The 24,247-nt window shown below is 37.2% G+C and overlaps 1 protein-coding gene across 6 annotated transcripts in view; it reads left to right on the plus strand.

Annotated features, from left to right (window-relative positions):
- The first annotated feature begins 1,129 nt into the window (after window positions 1-1,129).
- LOC109092696 (centrosomal protein of 89 kDa-like) overlaps window positions 1,130-24,247 on the plus strand; it is a 61,449-nt gene continuing 38,331 nt past the window's right edge. For 4 of the 6 annotated variants that reach the window (XM_042727929.1, XM_042727931.1, XM_042727928.1 and 1 more), the window contains exons 1-17: window positions 1,131-1,263; window positions 1,445-1,891; window positions 2,113-2,219; window positions 2,446-2,601; window positions 3,828-4,008; window positions 4,292-4,367; window positions 4,943-4,977; window positions 5,776-5,833; window positions 9,543-9,656; window positions 10,529-10,717; window positions 13,628-13,770; window positions 16,951-17,001; window positions 17,351-17,434; window positions 18,544-18,647; window positions 19,977-20,092; window positions 21,442-21,622; window positions 22,212-22,379. In XM_042727929.1, coding sequence (XP_042583863.1) covers window positions 1,799-1,891; window positions 2,113-2,219; window positions 2,446-2,601; window positions 3,828-4,008; window positions 4,292-4,367; window positions 4,943-4,977; window positions 5,776-5,833; window positions 9,543-9,656; window positions 10,529-10,717; window positions 13,628-13,770; window positions 16,951-17,001; window positions 17,351-17,434; window positions 18,544-18,647; window positions 19,977-20,092; window positions 21,442-21,622; window positions 22,212-22,379 — 1,856 coding nt within the window. In that variant the 5' untranslated portion in view covers window positions 1,131-1,263; window positions 1,445-1,798. Of the gene's footprint in view, window positions 1,264-1,444; window positions 1,892-2,112; window positions 2,220-2,445; window positions 2,602-3,827; window positions 4,009-4,291; window positions 4,368-4,942; window positions 4,978-5,775; window positions 5,834-9,542; window positions 9,657-10,528; window positions 10,718-13,627; window positions 13,771-16,950; window positions 17,002-17,350; window positions 17,435-18,543; window positions 18,648-19,976; window positions 20,093-21,441; window positions 21,623-22,211; window positions 22,380-24,247 lie in introns of all 6 variants that reach the window. The other 2 variants (XM_042727926.1, XM_042727927.1) reach the window with 2 other exon arrangements.

Raw genomic sequence — 24,247 nt, forward strand, 5'->3', positions numbered from 1 at the left:
GCTCTGTGTGCATGTGAATCAGGGCAGTGAAAATGGTGTGGTGGACTAATGGATTTTAAATCACTCACAGACTGGGGAATTTTATGGTGTGGCTTTGGTTGGGTTATTAGAGAGATTGCTTACCTACGCCAGCAGTGATGTCACGGTGGTTAAGTGTGTCTGAGAGAGAAAGATAGAGAGGATGTCTCTGCGTCTACTTCAGCTGGAGAACAATAAGACAGAACATCACAAATACACTGACTCAGGACTTATTCAGCAACTGCTTTTATTCAAGAACGGGAGTTTTACCGGAATCATGTACAGTAAATACCCCACACAAGTCTGCTTTTCACTGGAACACTTTCCACCAGAGGGATTTCTAGTATGACTCACCCACTTTCTCCTCTTCAGCAGTCTTGTAAAAGCACAGGGAGCACTCATTTAACCCACTTACAAATGTTAGAAGCTGACATATATTACTAAACTAATTACTAGTCCATCGAAGAAGAAAAAAATAAAAATAAAAAATTTATATATGTAATATTCGTAATAATAATAACAATAATGGATATGGAACAGTTTCACAGCATTATGCAGACTTGTGAATGTATTTGTATCAATACTAAGTCATTTGAAGATTAGACAGTAAGTGTAGAAGGTTTCACTCCAGCAGGGCTGACTCCACAGTTAGTACACAATAGGATTAATAACTCTTAAATCTCTACTAGATGTGATGCGGACCTCTTTACTACACTTCAGTGCGTGTCTGGTGTATTTGTGCAAGATAAATAATGAAAGCAACAGTAATAATAATGTAACATGGAGTAATAAAATGTGAGGACTGTAAAAAGAAATGTGGAACTGTGAGGCACAATTCTTGAAAAATGTGTGCCCTGTTTATGATTAATTTCGATCACTTATAACAAACATTCTGCTTAGGTAATGAAAGGTATACGTCTTAGAGCTATACTTGTAGGTTATGTGTATTTCACAAGCATGTTTAATCTCTATAATGATTGGATCAGTCAGTGAGGGACATCTGTCACAACAAATCCATTCTAGCCTGCAAAACTATTTGTTGCAGTACTGTTTAGGAAAGTGCTTTGTGTTTTTGGTGAAAATGACATCCAAGGGACCTTTAGCCCCATTGAGAACTGTATGTTTGAGGGGTTCAATATGAAGAGCTTAAATATTTTGGGTCAAACCGATTCATAAATTAAAACTACATCAACAACAAAACATGTTGCACAACATGCAGGTGAAAGATCATGACTAGTTCTTCAGGTATGGCTCGTTTCAAAAATTGTTTACTTTGAGATTCTCAACAATGTCACAATGCCTGCTAGTCTCAGTACCCAAACGATATTTTATACTTTTTATTTTTACTGAAAACGACATAAAATAGACAAGAGACAACAGAAAATCAACAATGTAATAAGACATTCTTCTTTATTTTCTCAAGCAGCTTCCACGTGTACGTGGACGTTTAGAGTGGACGAGAGGTCCCTCTGCTGGAGAACTGCGGAACTCAGATGCGGCGCGACGCCGTTGCTAAGAGGATTAAACCGCAACGCTGATTGGTTTAGCTGCACAAATGAACCAATAGGAGGAGTTGTTATATTTCAAGGGTTTCATGGAAAGCGTCTAGTTACGTGAAGTTGAGCTGAAGCTAATAAGATTTCGATGACAAATAATGTCTTTTTTATATATATATAAATATATACACAATAACCTATAAACTGTTTCTCTCTTGAAACATAGCTTTGCCACGCGATGGTTCCGAAATGAGCAGTCCTAACCGCGGCTTTCATAAACCCTAATGTCCAATCTCTCACCGAAACGAGGAAGTTTGTTGAGGACCATGTCATCCAAATTCAACTTCAGCTTTAGAAGAAGAGAGAAGAAAGAATTTGTAAGTCTTCTATCGCGTAAATATAACAATATAAGTTACATTTTGTGGTGAACTAATGTAGCTGCTAAAAGCCTGTGTTACTTAGCAACCTATAAAAAGACACATTAATGCAGACCTCAGTATTTATTTTCTTAGCAGTGGCACTGGGTTGCTTTGCCACATGTATCCTGTGATGTAGTCGTGTGGTAAATGTAATCGTGTATGTTGTTGTGGTTGTTTAGCGGAACATAGCTCATGGCTTGATCCCTGCGGCCACCATTGCCCCCAGACCTGCTGTTCCCCGCACTCCTCCCCCACGAAGCCCCAACCCCTCTCCAGAGAGACCCAGGTGTACCCACATACCTTATACCTGTCCATTCATATCACTTTTGTTCTCCACCATCATCTCTCAATGGAGTTATGATCTTGAGAATCTCACTCATGTGCCATAATGCATCTAGCTTACAACATAGCTGTTTTAGGATTATTGTTCCAATACCTATACACTTATATATATATTATTATTTATTTTTTTTAATCTGTAAACTTTGTAATATCTCTGATAACTGTCACAGGTCTGCCTTGGCAGCTGCCATATTATCCTCCTCCCTGATGGGCCGTACTGTTGCCATTCCTCCTCCACGCCAAAGGTCTTACTCTGAGAGTGACTGTTCACGTGCAGACAGCCAAACTGGCTTTGAGCCCTATGCTGCCACTGCACTTTATGCCAGGTATTATAGTGCACTGTTTCATTGACCGTGATCAGGGATCCCTGACCTTTTATTTTGTGGGTGGGCCCCCTTTTACATGAAGTATTTATGTAAAGAACCCCTGAAAGTTAAGATTTCAGTAATCTGCATGTTCATGGTTCTCTGATGTTGGTTAAAAAATGGTCACATGACATGGAGATAAACAACTATTTATTTATTTTTATAAGCGTTTTATCCTGATTGCTTTTATTTAAACGTATTTATGTATTTTACATTTTTAGTATTTAATTGGTTTAATTAATCACATCCCTTGCCGTCCCCTCACAAACCACAATCTGGGAAACCTTGACCTAAATAGACCGCCCTCTTTTACTTTTTTCAGAGGAATAGTTCAACTAGAAATGAACATTTTAGTCAATTTTCATGGTGAACATGATTAACAGCAATGATTCTATGTTGTGATCAGAATGATATTAATGTAAGGAAAATTTGTAATACTGACCCCCAAGTTATTCTAAACCCATATGACTTACTTACTTTAATGAAACACAATGTGAATGAAAAGTGAATGAGCACTCAGCAACGGTGAAAAAGCAACATAAAGTTGTTGTAAAAAACTATGACTTGAGAAGACTTGACTTGTGTTCTATATTCCAAATCTTCTGAAGCCAAACGATAACTTGTGAAGAACAGACCAATATTTAAGTTGTTCAAGCGTTATTCTCACCTTGGCGGGTTTATGAGTTTATGAGATAAGTAGTCAGATCTTTTCAATGAACTGATCAGTTAAATATCGGTCTGCCTGTCACACAAAGCTGTCATATGACTTCAGATGACTTGAAAAATAGTGAATAAGTCAAATGGACTGCTATAATGATACTTCTTTATTATCATTTTTGAAGTTTGAAAGCAACTAGTTTAGTCTTCTTTAAAGAGAACATTATAATGACACAAACTAATCCTTTAAGTGTGTCTGAAAGCACAATCTTTATTATTACACCAGAAAGACTTCCAATCAGGGTAACACAGCAGGTTGCATTGATTCTAAGTGTATAGGTATTGTTGGAGGCAAAGTAGTTTATTTACACGTTTAGTCTTAGGCCTGATTGCCTCTCCATGACAGGATGTGTTACAGATAGTGGTTTAAACAGCATTAGCTGGTCATCACATTTTACGCAATTTATGTACGTCAGCTTCGCTCTCTTAAGTGAGACATGTAAAATAATGTCTTTGCTCTCTCACCTTAGAGACGCCTGGGCAGATTCAGTGACAGGAAGACCCCCTGTGCCTTCCCCAGGACATTCTGATGATGATGATGACAGTGATGAGGTGGAGGGAGATGAAGATCATGTATATCAGTCCCTTGAGAGACAGAGCAGAGCTGATGACATAAATGTTGTTTACGCCATGCCATTAAAACACAGGAAGGTACAGTCGTGTGTGTTTGGAGGGGTCTGTGTGTGGAGTGCTTTGTCCTGTTAAGCATTTGATGCATTTACTAATATTCACCATGAGGTGGAGCTTCTGATTCATTCAAATCCTGTTCTAAATTTGAACCCTAGTCTGAGATCATCATAAAGAATTAAAATCTGATTCAATAGTTTTCTGACAGCTTTTGGCATTTAACCACCCCCTACCCTGCATTTATGCTGATTATAATATATTATGTATGTGTGTATGTGTTTACTGGCTGAATGAATCTCTCTGTCAGGGCGAGACTAATTCAGACGTTGATGAAGAGACCGAAGACTCTGCATTTGATATTGTGTCTCCCCTACAGACTGAAGGTTAGAAGTATCAAAGAGTGTTAAAATATACTTATATTTAAAGTCTTTTATGCTCAACAAATCTGCATTCATTTGATCAAAAATGCAACAATATAGTAATATAGTGAAATGCTGAAATTTTTGAAATTCTGCTTTCTCTTGAATACATTGAATACAAAATGTAATTTTTCCCTGTGATGGAAAAGCTGAATTTTCAGCAGCCATTACTTCAGTCTTGTGTGTCACATGATACTTAATGAATCAATCTAAAATGTTCATTTAATGCTGAGATGAATTCAAATTACATTTTTCAAGAGTCATTGATGAATAGAAAGTTAAAAAAAGAGTATTTATTCAAAACATAAATCTTTTGTAACAATTTTAAAGACTGCTGCATTTGATCAATTAAATACATCTTTGCTGAATTAATGTATTAATTTCTATTTTCTAATAAAAAAAAAATCTGACCTAAAGCCTTTGAACAGTAGACAGTGCATATTCAGTTTTAAATCTTACACATAACAATTTTACTGACTTTGAGAGCCTTGGTAATTTTGCAGCTTGATGGCTATAATTAATACAATTTTGTATTTCAGAGGAAATTGTGGTTCAGGAAGAAGCAGCTAAAATGGTAAGAGAACCTCTCTCTTCAGGTCAGCTGTAATGAGAACCTGGAGTCATTATTTTGATTAAGTTAATTCAGGGTTCAAAGCTATTTTTTAATGCTGCTGTAGGAACGTCAATTATGTTGTGGATTGGTCTGACTCTGGACTAAAGGTCATTCTGCCCCAGGGCTCAACAAATTCTCTAAAGACAGGGGAAAATGACACTGGCTTGAAAGGCTGAGGTTAAGGGCACAAAGGTTGTTATCAGTGAAAGAATATGAATGAAAATCAGACAAAATGAAAGAGACAGTGGGAAGGTGTTTAGACTGGGTGGGAACATAAGAGAGAGTTTATTAATAAACTCAGCTATTTCTGACAAGATAGACCATCATAACCATTCTGATTCAATATTCAGTATGTGGCTCTCTGATATGACAGCTAATACATCTGTACACACACACACACACACACACCCACCCACCCCAATTAGGCCATGTGAACCTGTGCTTGGTTAATATGCAGACACACGTACGCAGATGCACGCTGACCAGCCCCTTGCTGTCTCATAACTCCGTGTTGTCAGATCTGAATGCTACCATTCCTGTAGGTGCTTTAAGACCGTAACCAGAGGATCTGTAATCTCATCTCTTAATGAGGAAAATTGCTCATTAGTAGAGATGAACTGCCTCTAATGAGCAAGCACAGTGCACTTTTCACTATTAGATATACTTAATGCAGTCTACCTTCAGTCTGTTTCAGTCTGTGGTCTTTGATATTCTGCAGTAAGAACCATTTAATCAGTTAACTTCCCTCTGTCTCCATAGCTGCCATCATTGCTACAACAACCAAGATCAGGCTCTCGTGGGAGCATGGCATCTCCAGGTACTTCCCCTGTCTGCCATACATTATCCATCACAAAAGCAGAACTCTACATGTGCAATGTCACCTGTGCTAATTTCAGAATCTTTTTGTCAGTCAGTATGAAACATGTCCCCTTTTTAGGAATCCTCAAGGCTTTGAAAGAAAAGCATCATTTCTGTTTAATTTTGACAGAGAGACAATGTGAACACCTAATTGATGTCAGATTTATTCAGGCACGGCTTTCAACAGACTGGAGACAAATGAAGTGGTTACTGTGTGATACATTTGTGAGAGGCTCATTGAAGTTTCCTGAAGAAGAAAAATAGAATAAAGCCTCTGCCAGTTTAACAAACATCTTTTCATTCTGCTCCTCTCACAAGCTTATTGTTATCAGCAATGAGATATGAGAGAGATGAGGCTATAACCATAATGACTATGAGGACAGGGCCTGGAATTACCTTGACATTTGTCTTGATACAGTATGTTCCCTGCTTCTCCTCTTCCACCACTGCAGTAATTTTGTTTCTTTTTATTGTAAACATAGTGATGACAGTAAAGAGTTTCTAAACTCACTCCAAGAAGTAGTTAAAGAGGACATTGCTATCAGTTATTTAAAAAAATGTAATGTACACAGTATATGCTGTGATTATTAGCGTTGAAAGACACATCAACTGTGCATTACACTGCCAAATGCAAGATATGCCAATATCTGTCTTAAGCAGACAAGAGTTTTTTTTTGTAAGCCAGTTAATGGAACTCTTGCTATTGGCCGAAAAATAGAATACACAATGCCAATGATGAACATTCTGAAGGTGTGTACTGTGCACACTTCACCAGGCATGCTACATGTGTCATGTTGGCATTTGATTCGTTCAAAATCTAAAAATAATTTACTCAAAAATCAGGTGGAATTTATTTTAGCCATGTGGAACAGGTTTTGTGGTGGTGATAACGCTCAGGCTTCGAAGCTGCCCGTATTGAAAATTTTCAAATCTGATGGCTCTTCTTGTCCTGTGGAATTATGGGACAACAAAGTGTCCACTCTTTGCACACTTAAAGGCATAGTTTACTAAAAAAAAAAAAAAAAGCAGTTATTTACTCACCCTGGTGTTATTCTAATGCCCTATGCTCTTCTTTTTTGAAGAGAGAGAGATTTAAAAATAATAATAATAATAATAATACCTTGCCTGTGCTTGTCCGTTTACTGCCAGTAAATAGTGACAAGCTTCAAATGTGATCACTGAACGATCTCATGTGAATCGTGTCATATTTTTCAAGTGCTCTGCATACATGCAATGGAGAAACAAACCGAAATGTAATTTAATATTCAAAGAAAATCCTGACCTTGGCCATTGGTCATTGGCCATTGGTCTGCTGTGCTGGATTGCTAAGGAAAGCCACACACAGAGTTCTGATACATCAAGATTAGTAAAAACATTACACAACCACATATACCACACTGTATACATTTTTTTTTCTTCTTCAAAGAAACACCTCCAGAACGCTTGGAATATATGGCACAAGTAGCATAGTAGCATGGGATCATGTGATTACGTTTAATCTGTTTGCTATTCACTGCCACTATATGGATGAGTTTGAAAGCCTTTTTTTTTTGCATTTCCGAATGTTGTTTTTTTAATTGTCAGAAAAAGAAGGAAGGGCATGACTTGTGGGAGTTAAAGGGATAGTTCACCTTCAGTTGATGCCCCCCATTGAAAAACACTATGCAAGTCAATGGGGACCAACTGCAGGTGAACTATTACTTTAATATTATACTTTTCATGTTTCATTATTTTCACAATACATTGTATTCAATATACCCAATATATTTTTGTGTTGCAACACACTGTTTTTGTTTTTTGTTTTTGTTTGTATATTGTGGCTTTTATATGAAATTACTAATAAATGTTTCTTTATATTCATTTATTGGAAATAGGCAGTGTTCAGTTGCACTCAAGATGTCAAATGGCAGATACAAGTAGACCAGCGTTAGTTTAGCCTAGTGGAAGAGGATTGCAGGATGGATTTACCCTCTGAAATAGAGCATGAAACAGCAGGTCTGGGGCTGGGCAGTTGCTGCAAAGTGATCAATGGACAACTGCCAAGCTTTTTATGCACTAGCAGACAACAGCTGTGTCACCTTTAACAGCAACAGAGACTTCCAGTGAAGGAAGAAATTTGCTGGAGGAGGAGGTGAGGATGACCTTGAGGTCTGATCTAGGGCTGAGATGTCAGAGGCGTAGACAAAATCTTGTCTGTGTTTGTAATGTTAGAGACCGAAGACACAGACTGATCAAGGAGATTTAAATCTAGATTAGAAGCAAGGATGATACAGCTCTACTAGGAGTCACAATGTGGGCTTTTCAGCTCCATATTCAATTTTAAGCCTTGTGAGAGACAAGCAAAACGTCTTCAGAAAGGATGTTTGACATGATGTAATATAGTATTTACTGCAGTTGTCGTATGATCCCACCTTCAGTGAGAACTTACAGAATAGGGTCATTCTTTAGTTAAGAAATCAAAAAAAACTGTTGTCATTTACTCAAGTCCCCTCATGTCTTTATGACTTTACTTTGTGTAACTGCAAAAGAATGACATTTTTTCCATGGCTGGATCAGCAAGATTTGTGAATGAAACCTTTCAGTTCAGATCAGTTTTGTGAAACAGATCAAGCTAATAATGGGAGATGGAAATGCATTTGTTGAATAAATAATTCCATGCTCATCAAGAAAGTCATGTGACTTTGTGGAATTTAGTGCCAGTTTATCAGAAAGTGACAATTTAGTTCTCTTTGACTCGGATGGAAATGTTTTAGGCAACTTTTGTGTGCAAGTTAATTCGCAACTTTGTATGGAAACCAATCTTATGAGGTTGGTTGCCAGCCATGTGTTTTTTGGCAGACAAATGGATGTGAAAGATAAATGGTATAAGGAGATGTTAAAATAAACCAGAGTACTGAGAGGTGTATAGACATTGCCAAATAATAGAAGATCACTGAAAATAATAGAAGCATAACTGTCTTCATGAGAAGAGTTGGCTTAGACTGCTTTGAGCTTATTAAAGAGACATTCATTATATCTGTGTTCAATAAATATTTGAGCATTTCTTGACACACAAATAAAAATGTACACTACCATTCCAAAGATTTTTGTAAGAATGAATCAAGGATGAACTAATCAAAGTATAGACATTTTATTATTGTTAAAAATATTTCAAATAAATGGTGTTGAGTTGTGATGTTCTGTTGATAATTTTGTTAATAAGTTAATTTTTCAGTGCTGTTTTTAGTAATGATTGTTTTTTGAGGTGTTTTTTTATGTGCTGATTTGATTGCTAAAGGATCTTATAACCCTGCAGACTGGAGTAATGTCTGCTGAAAACTGATATGCTATAACAGGAATAAATGACATTTTAAAATATATTAAAATATAAAACGGTTATCTTAAATTGTAATAATATTTCACAATGTTACTGTGTTTTTGATCAAATTAATACAGATACTTTTTTCAAAAACATTTTAAAAATTTCACCAAACGGTATATAAAACATATGTTTTATTTAGATGATGGACTACCATCATTAACAACTCATTTACTCACTCACTTAATTATCAATCTCTAATTCTGTTGTACAATTGCTCATTTATTTGCTCAATCAGTTTATCACTCATTTACTACTACCTCACTCACCTCCTTGTTTTATAAATGTTTTTTCGTATTGTTCTTGTCAGAGCTAAATGATGACTGGAGCGCTCAGTCTCACAGATCAGGGAATACTTCTAGAAGGAAAACCTCACGGATGAAGGAGAGTCCAGTGAGAGGGAAAGAGAGAGACATCAGTCCAGGTGAGGGGGCATGAACTCTACACTGTGACCTTTCCAGCTTTCTTGTCTTTCCAATTAATAATTTTGGAGCTGAAATCTCCTGGTAAAGTCATGGTAAAGTAATTGTAACGCATGGCCTGGAGTGGCTCATTGCTTCATTTGGATGTTCAATAAACAATTAAATGTATTACTGGCTATTTTACAGCTTAGAGCCAGACACATCCCACCAGATTTAACTAGCTTGTCAAGGCAATTCTATGTAAAGACTAGAGCACAAAGACTAATGAAAGAAACTAATGAACTAGATCTCATTAGATCTGTTGGTTATTCAATAATATTAAGCTTGTCTGTGTCTAATTTTGTTTATGCTGCTTATTTTCATGAAAATATAGGATTAGACAGCGTGTGTATTTTAATCTGTGGTAATGTGATAAGGCTGACTTTAAGATCAGCCAGACTAATAGAATGAATATATTGAGGAATCTCAACAGACTATACAGCGCCAGACCCATTAATGCGTATTAGGACTAAAGAGATGGTCATAAACACATTGTACTGTTTTACATCAAATGGAATTAATATAGTCAATCTAAAAAAGAAAATCAGACTGCTTAGGAAATTACCTTCACGTCAAACCTTTACGTAATCCTCTTTTGTCACATTGTCATTTGTATGTGTCCTGCTATTTTCTTTAAATGCAGTTCTTCTTGTCCTGTCTTTGCATTTTGTGCTCTTGTTGGTGGTGTTTTGTTGTGCTGTTGCTGTGTTCTGTTTTCTGTTTTGTTTTATGCTGTTAAAAATTCTGTTTTCGTATTCGTGTGTAATGTATTTGCTTTCCTGTGCTGTGGTTTTTATTCTGTGTGTGGCTGTGCTCTGTGTGCTGTGTGGTGCAGAGGCCAGTGAAGTGTTGCGCAGTACACTAGCGGTGCAGCAAGCACTTGTAAAGGAGCTGAGGGAGCAGACTCAAATTCTGGCCCAGGAGAAAGAGACGCTGGAGAAGAGATGTTTACAGCAGAGTCAGCACATAGAGCATCTCCGGCAGGAGCTCTGCCACTCTCACACAGAGAGAGGAAACTCCACAGGTGCCTCCTCACTCGCTGCTATACATCCCACAGCGCTAACAGAGCCTATCCAACATTAGAGGGATTGTTCCCCCAAAAACGAAATCTCTGTCATCATTTAATTACTGTCATAACTATATGACTTTCTCTCTTCTGTGGGAATAGAATTTTTAAAGAATATTCTGGCCACTTTTTCATTATAATATAATAAATTGAATGAAGACTGGGGAGTTTTTGTATGACCGCAGAAGACTTCAGATTATACTTGTATGGACCATTTTAATTATGCTTTTATAAAATTTTAATGGTAGTTTTGTGTCCTTTTGGAAGCTTGACTGCTCCAGTCACCATCCACTGAACACTAAGCATGACTTGCCCAGTCTTTATAAATGATCCTTTTTAAGAGAAAAAATCCATACAGGTTTTGGAATAGCATGAGGAGAAGTAAACAATGACAGAATTTTTATTTTTGGGTGAACTATGCCTTTAAGCAACATACTGTGGAACAAAATCTACATTTCAAATCTTCAACATATGCCTGCTTCATTTCAAGCAGTGTATTGAGCAGTAATTTTTGACAACTGAACTGTAAAGTCAATTAAACAACTCATTTGTAATGAGACTTGAGCTTTTTTCAGGATCTCTAGAACAGCAGGCTTACTTTTTATTGGTCAAATATGACAGCATTACACAACTACTGATGATTTGTCAGCTGCACATTCAGGCATATTTTTACAGCATTTTTTTGTGAAAAGTGTCTAGAAACTGGGAGGTCAGCAGTTTTTGAGATACTGAATCCACTCCAGCAGTGACCAACAATCATTCCACAGTCAAATTCACTTAGATCGGATTTCTTCCCTGATCTGTGCTTGGGTTTGAACAAACACTGAAACTTTTGAAAACACTTGCATGCTTTGATTGCTGCCCTATCATTATCTGATAAGTGATTTGCATTAACCAGCAGGTGTACACATGTACCTAATAAAGTAGCAACTCATACTATACAGGCATTTTATGTCTCAGGGTTGCTTTTTATTAAATTCAATAGATTTCATCTTTTTTTCTTTGTTTTTTATGACGATCACGTCTTTAAAACTGTTTAGCATCGCTTCATTATTCATTTGATATTTTTTCGAAATACCTTTTATACTTAGATTTGATTATTTTACCATTGTCCCAGACTCTAAAATATGAAAAAAACATAAAAAATTATTAATATGGCATCCTGAAGAAGACCATCCTCTAAATGTGAGTGCAGCCCATTTATTCAAAATTCATGGGTCTATTAAGATTCAAGAACTTTATTGTCATATGTACCAGAGTACAATGAAATTCTTACTTTGTTTACTCCTCTCGAGAATGACAGGTAGAATGGGAACAAATATAACTAACACGGGCAATACAAAGTACATAAAAAATATAGAATATACAGTAAAGTAAGTCAAAATATAAATAATAATAGCTTAAAAAAGAAAGTGATGAAAGGTAAAGAAAAAGAGAACCCATATGCTAATTAGAAAAAAAAAACTGTCAATAAAAAATTCTTCACAGTATAAATGTGCAGTGCAAGTAGCAATAAAGTGACAAATTGTAAAGTGTCAAGTGGTGATAAAGTGTCAGTGTAAAGAATAGTGTTTAAATTGTCAGTCAGATGTGTTATGAGTGTATGAAGGTCCAGCAGGTGAAGTGCAGAGTGCCATTAAACAGGCTGAGTTTATCCTGATGATACAGGTGTTAGTGGCAGTGGGTTTTGACTGTTTATCAGTCTAATGGCCTGGGGGTATAAACTGTTCTGGAGTCTGGATGTTCTGGCCGCAGTGCTCCGGTACCGCTTGCCAGACTTCATGAGGGTGAAGAAATTGTGGATGGGATGGGTGGTGTCCTTGATGATGTTGCAAGCCCATTTGCAGATCCTTTTTTTGTAGATGTCCTGCAGTGAGGGGAGATCAGTCCCTGTGATTTTCCGGGCCAGAATTATCAGTCTATGTTAAGCCTTTCTATCCTGTGTTGTGCTGTTGCCAAACCACACAGCAATGCAGCAAATTAACACACACTCCACAGTGCTTCTACAGAAGTTATGGAGAATCTGTGATGACATGCCAAATTTCCTTAGCCTCCTCAGGAAGTACATTCTTTGATTGGCCTTACTAGTTTCTTTGTGTTAAGTATCCATTTGAGGTCCCTCTCTCAACCTCAGCATCTCCGATCAGCAGAGGCTGATAGACACGCTCACCCCTCCTCATGTCCACAACCATCTCCTTGGTCTAGCTGATGTTAAGTGTAAGATTGTTAGCCTCACACCATGTGACCAGTTCAGACACTTCTTTCCGTTATGCGGTCTCATCACTGTTTGTGATAAGGCCAATGACTGTGGTGTCATCTGCAAATTATTAATATTATAAGTCAGCTGTGCTTGAATAAAGGTTTTTCATGCTGCATCTTAATGCTCTCAGTCTTAATGTTCACACAGCTGTCTTTCAGTTGTGGCATCATTCCCATCACAACCAACAATTTATCCCCCAGTAACATATTTTCAAAAAAATAGTCTACCTGGTTACCAAGGAGATAACAGTGTCAGTGAAGAGATGATTTATGAGACATGTGATGAGTGCAGAAAACAAAATAAAGCAAAATCAAATCAGTTCTGAACATAATATGTAAAATAATAATAACTTAATATTGTAGTTAATGAAATTAGCTTTAAGGCAAATTAGCCTTAGGAAATAATTTCCAACACAAAATAAATAGTGATTTTGAGATGTGCCAGAAATTATGCTTGAAGACCCAAAGTGCTCATAGTAGAAGAAACACCCATATATGTATATATTCCTGGGTGGGTTAGGGAGTGGAGTTCTTGCCTGAGTGGATTAGTTGTGTGTGGTTTTGCATAACTCTGCTCTGATCTAACTATGTGCAGTTGTGTGTGTATAGGTGGGAGCCCTGAGTTACAGAATCTGAGAGCACAGGCTCAGGAGCTGGTGGATGAGAATGATGGGCTGAAGATGACAGTTCACCGTCTCAATGTGGAGCTCAGCAGATACCAGGCCAGATTCCGACCACTCACCAAGGATGAGGTAAAATAGCCCACTGTACACCATTTTCAGAGACAGCTAAGAAAGCATATTAAAGACAGGTCTATAGGCTCAAACCCAGCACTACATTAAAAGAGTCAGGAGTTTTGAAATGTTATACTTTTTGAAAAGTTACAGTGAACATTCCCTCCCCTCAACTATATATAAATATCAATGTATATGTAATGGATGGAGAATCTGAATTTTTCTAGCTTTGCATAAGTTACTCTGTATGAGAGGAGAGAGTATACTGTATGAGTACAAGAGGAGAGAGCTACGATTCTACAAATGCACTTTTAAGTGCTTGCAAAACAATATGTGTGGTGCTTTCACATTTTGTGGAAAGAAACATCTTACACAGACTTTAATTAAAATTATGGAGATGATTCTCTGAAATGATAAATGTTTTGAGTTCATATAGGGGACATTATATCTGCAGTCTGGCTTGCCTTATCCTCTGTTTTGATGCGAGAGATCGGTGTGATAACTGAAGTTAATTGCTGCATAGACTGATTCTGGAGGGCCGTTGGAAACTATAGTTCAATTTTCTTCATAACTGATGAAAAAGAAATCGTCTCTCAGAATTTTAGTAGTATCTGACACTGTCTCCTTTCAGTCTTGCAGGGTGTGATTAGCTGACACCACAGTAATGATATGCAGCTCTTCCTTTCATCTCCCACTTCCTGTTTAATGCAGAGATGATAGTTTGCAGGGTATTATAATTTCAAAGGAGCATTAGCCAGCGAGAGGGTGAGATCAGATCTGTGTGTGCGCGCGTGGAATCAGAGATTGTTTCTGCTTTACCCTTGCATGCTGCTTGTCTTAGACTTATGAACACATTAATCTTCTAGCGCCACTGAGATGGTGGCCAGCTGAGACATGTCCAAAAATTATGTAGACCTTTATTTAATGCTTTGGTGTCAATGTTATCTAAATATGCTGGGATTTGCATGTAGGAGCATAATATTGGAAAGAGCCCTGTAACTAAACAGCTGAGTTGTTGAAAGTTTTATGAGCCTTTATGCAGTGAATAATAAGTGGAAAGCACTCAGAGGAATTGCATAACTGAGCTTCTTTAAGAAAGCCCCAGAAGAGTTTGACAGCCCGAAAGCGCCATGACCTCTTTGCCGTCCATCTTTGAAGGATCAAAGATCTCAGATTTGTCCCGCTGGTGTCATTTTATTAAGAAGGAAGGACCGGATTAAGCTTATTTCATATTGATGAGGCCTGTCTGAACTCTGAGCCTGTCTGGCTCGCTGGTTCACTGAGAGAATGGCTCCACTGATTGCTCAGATACTTCAGTGTAATATATTAATCTGCTTTTCATTCATCTGTACAGTGTTCAGATGCCTGACATGCTCCTCATTTAAAGATGAGCTTAGGGCTAACAGTCCCTAACCACAATGAATTAGAGATCTGCTGATCACAGAACTGAAGCTTTTCTGAAATATTCCAATTCCCATTTTCACCTCTCAGGAGGTTTTGGTTAATAATTTAAATTTAAAAAATGATGAGATCAGTTCCGTTCATTTAGTGTGATTGAACATTCGACTGTCCTCAACTCTTGAACTCTGGTTGTTAAAAGACTGACTTTAATTTGAGCACTGGTGTGTGGTCGGGCAGATGCGGAGAGAGGAGACAATCGGCAGGCTAAATATACTCTGTCACTTTAGTTTCAGGTCAGTAGCCTGGATCTCGCTCTCTCTTCTGCTCTTTCTCTCCCACTGCCCCTCCTTTCATCTCAGCAGGAATGAAATTTAAGGACATTTGGTCAGTTGTCACATGGGCTTTAGTTAAAGAAGACACAGACAAATGCTGGACTTCTAAAACTAGGCTCTCTCTGTCTCCTTCTCTCTCCATCCACCAGCCTTTGCTTTTTACAGTACTGTTGATTGCTTCCCTTTCTAGCCTTAAGTGGATCAGTGTAACGCTGAATGTGTCTGAACACTGTTGAGGGAGCGGGCCGCAGGAAGCGTGTACTGGAGGGCTGCTGCAGTGATTAGGCCAGTGGTTGGCAACACTGCTATAATATGATTGAGTCATTAAGTCTGGGGACTCTCAGCAGTGTTACTTTTACTCTTAATTAGAGATAAAAAAAGTATATTGCACACAGGATCCCACAGCACTTTGCAAATAAAATTATTTTAGGATAAGTAGCATTTTAAAAACTGTATAAAGAATGCATTTTTTTCTAATTAATTTAATGACCTATAATTAAGTTTCATTGTAACAAAGTTTAATATATAGTCTATCACCTGCTTTTTGTTGATATCTTTGTGTAAAAATGAAATGGTTCATGTATTGTGCTTTTGTAACAGTATGTATGCATCATACTATTGTAGTTAAGCTGCAAGTTACATTGTTTTACAGGAAATGCACCCGCTTTGTAACTTGTCTGTAACTTGCCATCTGCCCCGATGTATTGTAAATTGACATAGTAGACACACCCAATTAGGTTTTCATATGTATGAGAGAGGTCAGAGACCTGTATCAAACCTCTTTAATGTTTGAAACCATATCACACCTCGGCTTTAAATATAAAAAAATGTCAGTAGTATATTCCATAATATAAAAGCAAACATGTGTGTTTTGAAGGAAGAGCGAAGGTTTCAGACTATGTCACACTCACAAAATCTGTCTTTTAAACTCACAATGGCAGCTTGTCCTTAAGCAACCTCTGAGTTACATCAGCTTTGAGCTGTGTGTGTGTCCTGAGTGGGCCATTGGCTCATGTCACTTGTGAGTTCTGAATTGCCCTCTTGCATCAACGTCCGAAAGAGGCTTATCTCTCATTGCCTTTAAAGCACATATCCACACACCCACTAAAACACTCTCTCACATTGCAGCCAGACTCAATCCCATCATGTCACAGATTTTCATATTAATCCAATATTACTGCTAATCGCAGTGACCAAATACTACACAGCTTCTTTTGGTACATTCCCTTTAACTTTACTCTGAAGAGTTCTTTTCATTTCACTGCCCTGTGTACTGAGAGAATTGCGCACAAGTCTGTCTCATCCTTTTTCAGCTGCCTGTCTAAGAACTGGCACTGTTCTGTAATTATGTTTCAGTGCAATTACAGTACTTTTACTTCTTTTGTCACATCACAATATCTATATAGGATAAAGGGTGTGAGATAATATGTAGGCTCAAATGCATTTCTTGTCCTAAATTTCCCAGAATTCTCAGATTAAAGGCCTGCCAGTGAAAGGACCTGCGCCTCCTTGGCTGGTATGTGAATTTATGATATTCTTTAGCTTTCATTGTGTGTTTGTTCCATTTAGTGTAAGTGTCACATTTCCATATTTTATCTTCTTAATTATTCTTATTGGTTACTTATCCTAAGATGATGCATTCACAGTGTTGTTATTAGGACATCTCCTAATAATTATTATCTAATTATAGTGAAAATGCTTATTTCTTACTATGTGCTAATGTGTATTATTTAACAAAGACAATGATGTTCTACACTTGTCAGATTATTTCACAGTTTCTTGTTGTTGGACAGAAGAGAAATGCAGAAAATATAAGTTTTTTTGTTTTTGTTTAATGCTATGGTTGTACTCTAAATTGCCTTTAGCTGGATATGAAATATTTATCACCCCTGCTGCTGGCCTATGAGGACCATCTGAATGCCAAAGACAAACTCCTCAAGTCTTGTGAGGTGAGTTTGTTTGTGCCTGTGTGAGAAGGGGACCATTTGAGTCAGTTTACTCTTATTATATATTTTGTGTTTATTTGCAAGAATTCATTTTTTGGGGGCATTCAAAAGTGTGTATTAAATAACAGTGGCTGCTTTGATCTGTGACATTTGTTTAGGGAGTTTAGAAAAATCTGATACTGGAAAGGTAGAAATGTATAACTTTATTCTGATCGATTTCTATTGGATATAATGTGTAAACTCATCTATTGTATAATTTATATTGAGCAGCTTGTCAAATACTGCAGTGAATTGTATTAATATGCACAGTACCAATGAGAGATTAAATGAGAATATAAGAATGAAGTTCATGCAGAGAAAGCTGATTTTAGCCATGCACACTAATCATAGGATCTATGTAATAATCTCTCTCTAATAGTCTGGTTTTCGGTCTTTGAGTCTCTCTCTCTCTCTCTCTCTCTCTCTCTCTCTCTCTCTCTCTCTCTCTCTCTCTCTCTCTCTCTCTCTGTCACACACATTTCTCATTTTCACTTAATCTCTGTCTCTCGCTTTCTAACACACTTGCAGTGCAGCCAACACTCCCACCAGACTTACCTGCCTTGAATTTAAAGATCTTTCCATTCAGAGTCACGTGTTAAGTTTTAAAGGGACAGACAATTAATTTTCCCACCCTCTCTCTGTAGTCAAGTGTTGAATAATCACTTTCATCAGTGATATTGTGATAAATATACCAAAGACAAATTCACACACACACACACACACACACACACACACACACACACACACACACACACACAAAAACACAAATAACTTATACTTTAAAAATATCTTTCAGAAATTTCCAGAAGAATCTGGGATAAGATAAAAGAGATGCATTCCTGTGTCAGTGTCTTTTTGAGAGCTTGCTAAGCATTGGTTTGGAGAGAGCTGAGGGGACTTTTTCACTTTGTGCACCTATGCTGAAGTTTCAGATGATCTCTGGCTGAGATGAATGCATTTACTGATGCACCAGAGGACGTTCATGCATACCAATAACCTTACTTAAAGTATTTGAGCAGTTTGTGGTGTTTTTTCCATGGCGAAATAAACACAGACTGTGTCTTTTCTGACAGGAAGAACTACAGGGTCTGAGAGCACGTACAGAGGAGGTAATTCAGGAAAATGAGAAACTTCATGCTCAAGTCAACAAAAGCAGCACTGTTAGCAATAAAGAATGGTGAGTATGAGTGTGTTTCTGTGCAGTGTAAAAGTGTATGCATTTTTGTGTGCCTTGAAAGAAATCACAGTGCACTTACACTGAAATTCCCTCCGAGAATTTTGTTTCACAGAAATTAAGGGAAAAAATGAAAAATATCCAGGGGGATTGCGATAGTCCTGAGGGTGATCTTGTCCTTGAGGCATGTCTCACTCTGCTAGCCATGCTCTCATCACAGGATTAATAGCCTGTTTGGTTATGGCTGACGGTCATGGGGCTGAAGTTATGAGTATAACACTGAGGATGTTTCAATACAAACCGACTAAGAATATATGTCATTTTCACTGTTCAAAACAAAGAAAAAAAATGGCAAATCTTAACTACATTCCATTAATGGCTCTTGCAGATGCACTCTGTTATTACCAGAATTGTTCAGTTGTGTTCAGTTGTATTATAGTCGTTTAAGTTTCCCCTCTCTTATTTAATGTGAAAGTCATAAAATAATCTGACATAATTATCTGTTTTCTAAATATCTGTTAGTGATCATATTGTAAACAATTCATCCATACATATGTTTTTTTATTTTTTTTGACCCTGTAATGTTTAATTAAATTCATAATTAAATCTTCTAGTGAAATGACAGACTTCTCTTTAGTTACTTATGCTGGACTTCTGTATACATTTAGTCTGCTTAAACTGTCTGCTAGCATTCAGATCTGCCCCTTCACTGAATCAACAACCTATGGATAGAACTGAGCCCGCTCTACAATTTTCTTTTTGATAATCTGTTTTCTAATGTCTCCATCAGGTTGTTATGGGTTTTTTTTTTGAAACCATGTTGCATTTCTGAGTTGCCATGGGAGCAGTGTTTGCATCAGCATGTCACACATACAGTAAAATTTCAGCTTGATACAAAAACAAATTGTGTGTCTGTAAATGTGAAGAGTAGTCTTTTCTGTGTTAATAAGAATGTCAAAATGAGCACAAAAAAAGAAAACACTTTCTTTACAGCACCACACAGCTCCCTAAGAAATTATTTTCCCCTTTCTCTCAATTTCGGGATTTATACCTGTCATTGAGCTGAACTGTGTGTGTTTGTGTGTGTGTGTGTGTGTGTGTGTGTGTGTGTGTGTGTGTGTGTGTGTTTTAACCCAAAGCTTAGAATTCAGGAAGGTAGTTTGTGTTAACTGGAATTAATTTGTATGTCCTAGAGGTTCTAGCTTCTGTCTTTGCATTAATTGTCAGCTGTTCACAGTCAGCTCGTCGTCTTCATCAGTGAAAGAACTCTCATCCCTCTTGCCAGCCTCACTATTCATTCAAACACTCACACAGGTGTGTTTTTGTGTGTAGGAGGCATCTGCAGGAGCAGGCTCGCTTGGTGCTGGAGGAGAATCAAGTATTGATAGAGCAGTTGGAATTACAGCATGCCAAAGCTAAAGAAGCCCACAGCAAACATACACTGGAGGGTATGGTACACACAATCACACCTCATACCTCTTAATGCTCTTGATTTTTTTTTAAGAACCATACAAAACATCTAGTCTGGCTTTGAGTAGTGTAGTCTGAAAGCAGATTTAGTCTCAACTGATAGTAGTTGCTAATCAAGACTGTTACACAACAAAAACAGCTCAAGATTAATGCTGTGGGTTTCAGAAACAGGCGCTACTATGATATTTATGTTATGAAAAGAAAAATATTTAATTGCTGATTAAGTTTTTTTTTTGTAGCTCAAGAGACATAACATATTTCTTAATTTTACTTAAGTATCAGTTTAAATATGAAAGCTTCTACCCCAACTTAATGGTCTTTTAAGCTTTTTTTAAGTTAATTCCCCCTGAAATATGTAAATTCATCAAACAATGCTGTTTGTTTGAGCTTTTTAGCCAGCCCAAAAAAGCAACAATGTGTCAACCAATAGATTGTGTTTAGGGAGGAACTAAAGATCTGTTCACATCAGGAATGATCAGTATAATATTAAGTGTTGACAGCAACAGACAATGACGTTTGCTGTCCACATAACTCAGTGAGCATTGGAAGTCAGATGGATTTTGATTGATTGTCAATGTTTTCAGTGGATGACTTAAAAGTATTTAAATTATGAACTAATATATTCAAATAGTACAACTCACTAATATTAAAATGCTAGAAAAGGACACATAAAATCAAGATCATATAACAACATGCAGTTCTGGAATACTGTACGTAATGACTTGGAATCACACTAAGGATAAGAATCACTTCTCTAATCTAATCTTTCTTAAAGGTGCTGTATGTAAGATTTTGACTCAACTAAAGCATAAAAATACCATAATATGTTTGCAGATATTTAAGAAACATGCTAAGTTAACATACTTGTTTATCTGAAAAACAATGCTACAGTCAGTTATTCTCCTTTGAAAATGTCGGTGTTTGTTTTGGTTTGTGAAACCCGCCCACTGCCAGTATACCCAATTGTATGCGGAAAACACAGTGTATTTCATTTCATTCATCGTCAAGTGCGCTCGTTCCTGTTTGTGTCGTCAATCTGGCAACCTGCTTGTGTCAAGTCTGAGGAGGAGGGGCCGGGTGAAAAAACCCTCTCCAATATTTTTAATTTGGACTGCAATACCTAGTTCAACCACTCGGTGTCAACCCTACATACAGCACCTTTAAAGATGGGTAATCTTAAAATCCTGACTTCCTATACATGTACTGTATCTTCTACCTGTACAGTATCTGTTCAGCATGTTCCTTAATGTTTGCATTCAGCATATACTGCATGCTTATTATTATTCATACAGTTATGAATATAAAACTGCTCTTTATTTGTGTGTAGTGTGTAAAGTGTCCAAACAGCTGATGTTGTTGGAGTCAGAGAAACAGGCACTGGAGAAAGAACTAGAGGTGGAGCGTAAAGAGCACCATGCCCTGAAGACAGAGTTTCAGAGAGTGCGCTTGGCTCTAGAACACTCTCTGAGCTTGGCTGAACACAACACTGTGACTGACAAACTCAAAAGGTACCAAATGGAATAGAAATTTTGAGTTTTGAGAGGGAAAAAGTAAAGAAACTTTTTTACTTCTTTATTACTTTTTTAAGTCTGGAAGTTTAAAAAAAGACAGAATGAAGAACAGACAGAAAAGCATCAAGGAGAGACATTCATTGCTATTGATGAGCTGCTGAAGTGTGAGAGGGTTTGCAGCTAGAGGATTTCTCTGAGTATTAAGGGAGGGAAGGTAGTGTGGAATATTTTACTGCAGTTACACCAGAATATACATTTAAAAAAAAGTCTCATTAATTTTGGAACTAACCTAGAGAAAGATGAAGGGTGAGAGAAATCACATTTTTCCTTTTTTTTTTTTTTTTTTTTTTTTTACCTGACAGTGTGAATTGCGAAAGAAACAGCCTACACATTCTTACCCTGCACACTGTCTGTGTGAGTGAGATGACAAATGAAAATATAGAATAAATGGAAAAAAGCACAGATGTACTCCTCACACACAAGGACACTAATTCATTCACACACACACACTCAAACATACAGACAGTTTAAGTTGCTTTTTTCTTTATAAGTTTTACACTCAGTCGTGCATTTGTTTGCATTTCAGACAGCTGCAGGATCATGAGAGGTTGAAGAATAGTGAGGTTGAAGAGCTGTTAGCTCGTGTGAGTGCGCTGGAGGCGGAGAGAAAGACTCTGCTGCTGGACAAAACCAACCTTAACACAAACATCAAGCACATGGAAACAGAGCTCCAGCTTTCACAGCAAGCTAACAGGTGCGCACATATAAGCACATATGAACACATGCAAACATACAGAAGACACTTTTAACGTGCTGATATCTTTCTTTTGTTTCTGTCTTTCTCACTCTCTCCCTGGTGTGTATGTATGGGTGGGGTGTGTATGGAAGTGAGGCAATTTTTGCAATGTTCTCAAAGCCTTGTATGCTGAGTTGGGGCCAGACTGTTTATTCTGGCTAATGTAGGATGGATGGGTTTAGATCAACTAACAATGATTTGATAACAAAGCTCTGCATTTGAAATGAGACACTTTCTGGCTCTTGTCAATCTGGGTGAAGAAAACTTCTGAGGAAAATATATTGAAACATGACATTTTAACATTTTAGCAGACTCTATAAAGTGACAATATTGAGGTTTGATGTTTCTGACTGCAAGATCATGTTTAGCTGGGAGGAGGCAGATCAGGATGAGTAATAGGCCACAGAAGCGGAGACAGATTATTTTGGCCAGAGGGCTGCAGAAACAGAAGTAGAACAGACTGGAAGTGTAATAGCAGCCACTGCATTAGAGGAGAGATGAGAAAGAAACTCTAAATCAAGAAAACAACCAATACCAGTTCCCTGATGCAGGGGAACTATTTCCTGAAAGATTTAGGTCACTCAGACTTATTAAGGCCAGAGTTAGAAATAAATTTAAATGGCAGACATTAACGATACACCTCGTAGGGGGAAGGATGTGAGCTTTTTTAAGGCTGCATTTATTTGATCAAGAGAACAGTAAAATAGTAATGTTGTGAAATATTTTTAAAATTGTAAAATAACTCGTTTCTATTTTAATGTATTTTCAAATGTAATCATTGATGTTGAAAAGAGTTGTGGTGTTTAATATTTTGGTGGAAACAGTGATAGATTTTTTTCAGGATTTTTTTAATCAAAAAAGTAAAAAACAGCATGCATTTTGAGTTAGAAATCTTTGGTAACATTATAAATATATTTACTGTCCATTTTTATGTTTTTTGTTGCAGTTCACCCAAAAATGAAAATTCTGTAATTAATTACTCACCGTCATGTCGTTTCAAACCCATAAGACCTTCATTCATCTTCGGAACACAATTTAAGATGTTTTTGATGAAATCTGAGAGCTCTCTGACCGTCCATAGACAGCAAGGATATTACCACGATCAACGCACAGGAACGTAGCAAGAATATTGGTAAAATAGTCCATGTGACATTAGGGGTTCAGCCGTAATTTTACACAGCTATGAGAATACTTTTTGAGCACAAAGAAAACAATAATAACATAATTTATTCAGCAATTGTTCTCCCCGAGTTACCGTCTTCCGCCATCTTGGAGAGTTCCCCAGAACGTAATCAACGTAATCAGCATTTACTAGAAAGCACTCACATGCTGAGCGTAAACAACGCTGATTATGTTGATTGCGGCTGAACCCCTGTTGTCACATGGACTATTTTACCGATGTCCTTGCTACCTTTCTGGACGTTGATTGTGGTAGTACCCTTGCTGTCTATGGGAGGGTCAGAGAGCTCTCAGATTCCATCAAAAATATCTTAATTTGTGTTGCAATGATGAACAAAGGTCTTACAGGTTTGGAACGACATGAGGGTGAGTAATTAATTACAGAATTTTCATTTTTGGGTGAACTATCCCTTTAATGACAGCAGGTAAACTCCACAGGTTTGTACAAAAACTGATGATCCATGTTTCCCTTCGTGAGCTAAGTATATTTAAGGAAGCAAGGAAAGCTGAATATTCATACTAAGGCATTCAAATGGTCAATTTCACAAATCTGCTTGCAGTAAATGCAGAAATGTATGTGTCTCATCTTAATTAGATGTCCGTTTCTGCCCGTTTTACATTTTTCCAAATTCTGAAACTTATAGTTA

This window comes from Cyprinus carpio, chromosome B7 (assembly GCF_018340385.1).
Source record: "Cyprinus carpio isolate SPL01 chromosome B7, ASM1834038v1, whole genome shotgun sequence".
Lineage (NCBI taxonomy): Eukaryota > Metazoa > Chordata > Actinopteri > Cypriniformes > Cyprinidae > Cyprinus > Cyprinus carpio.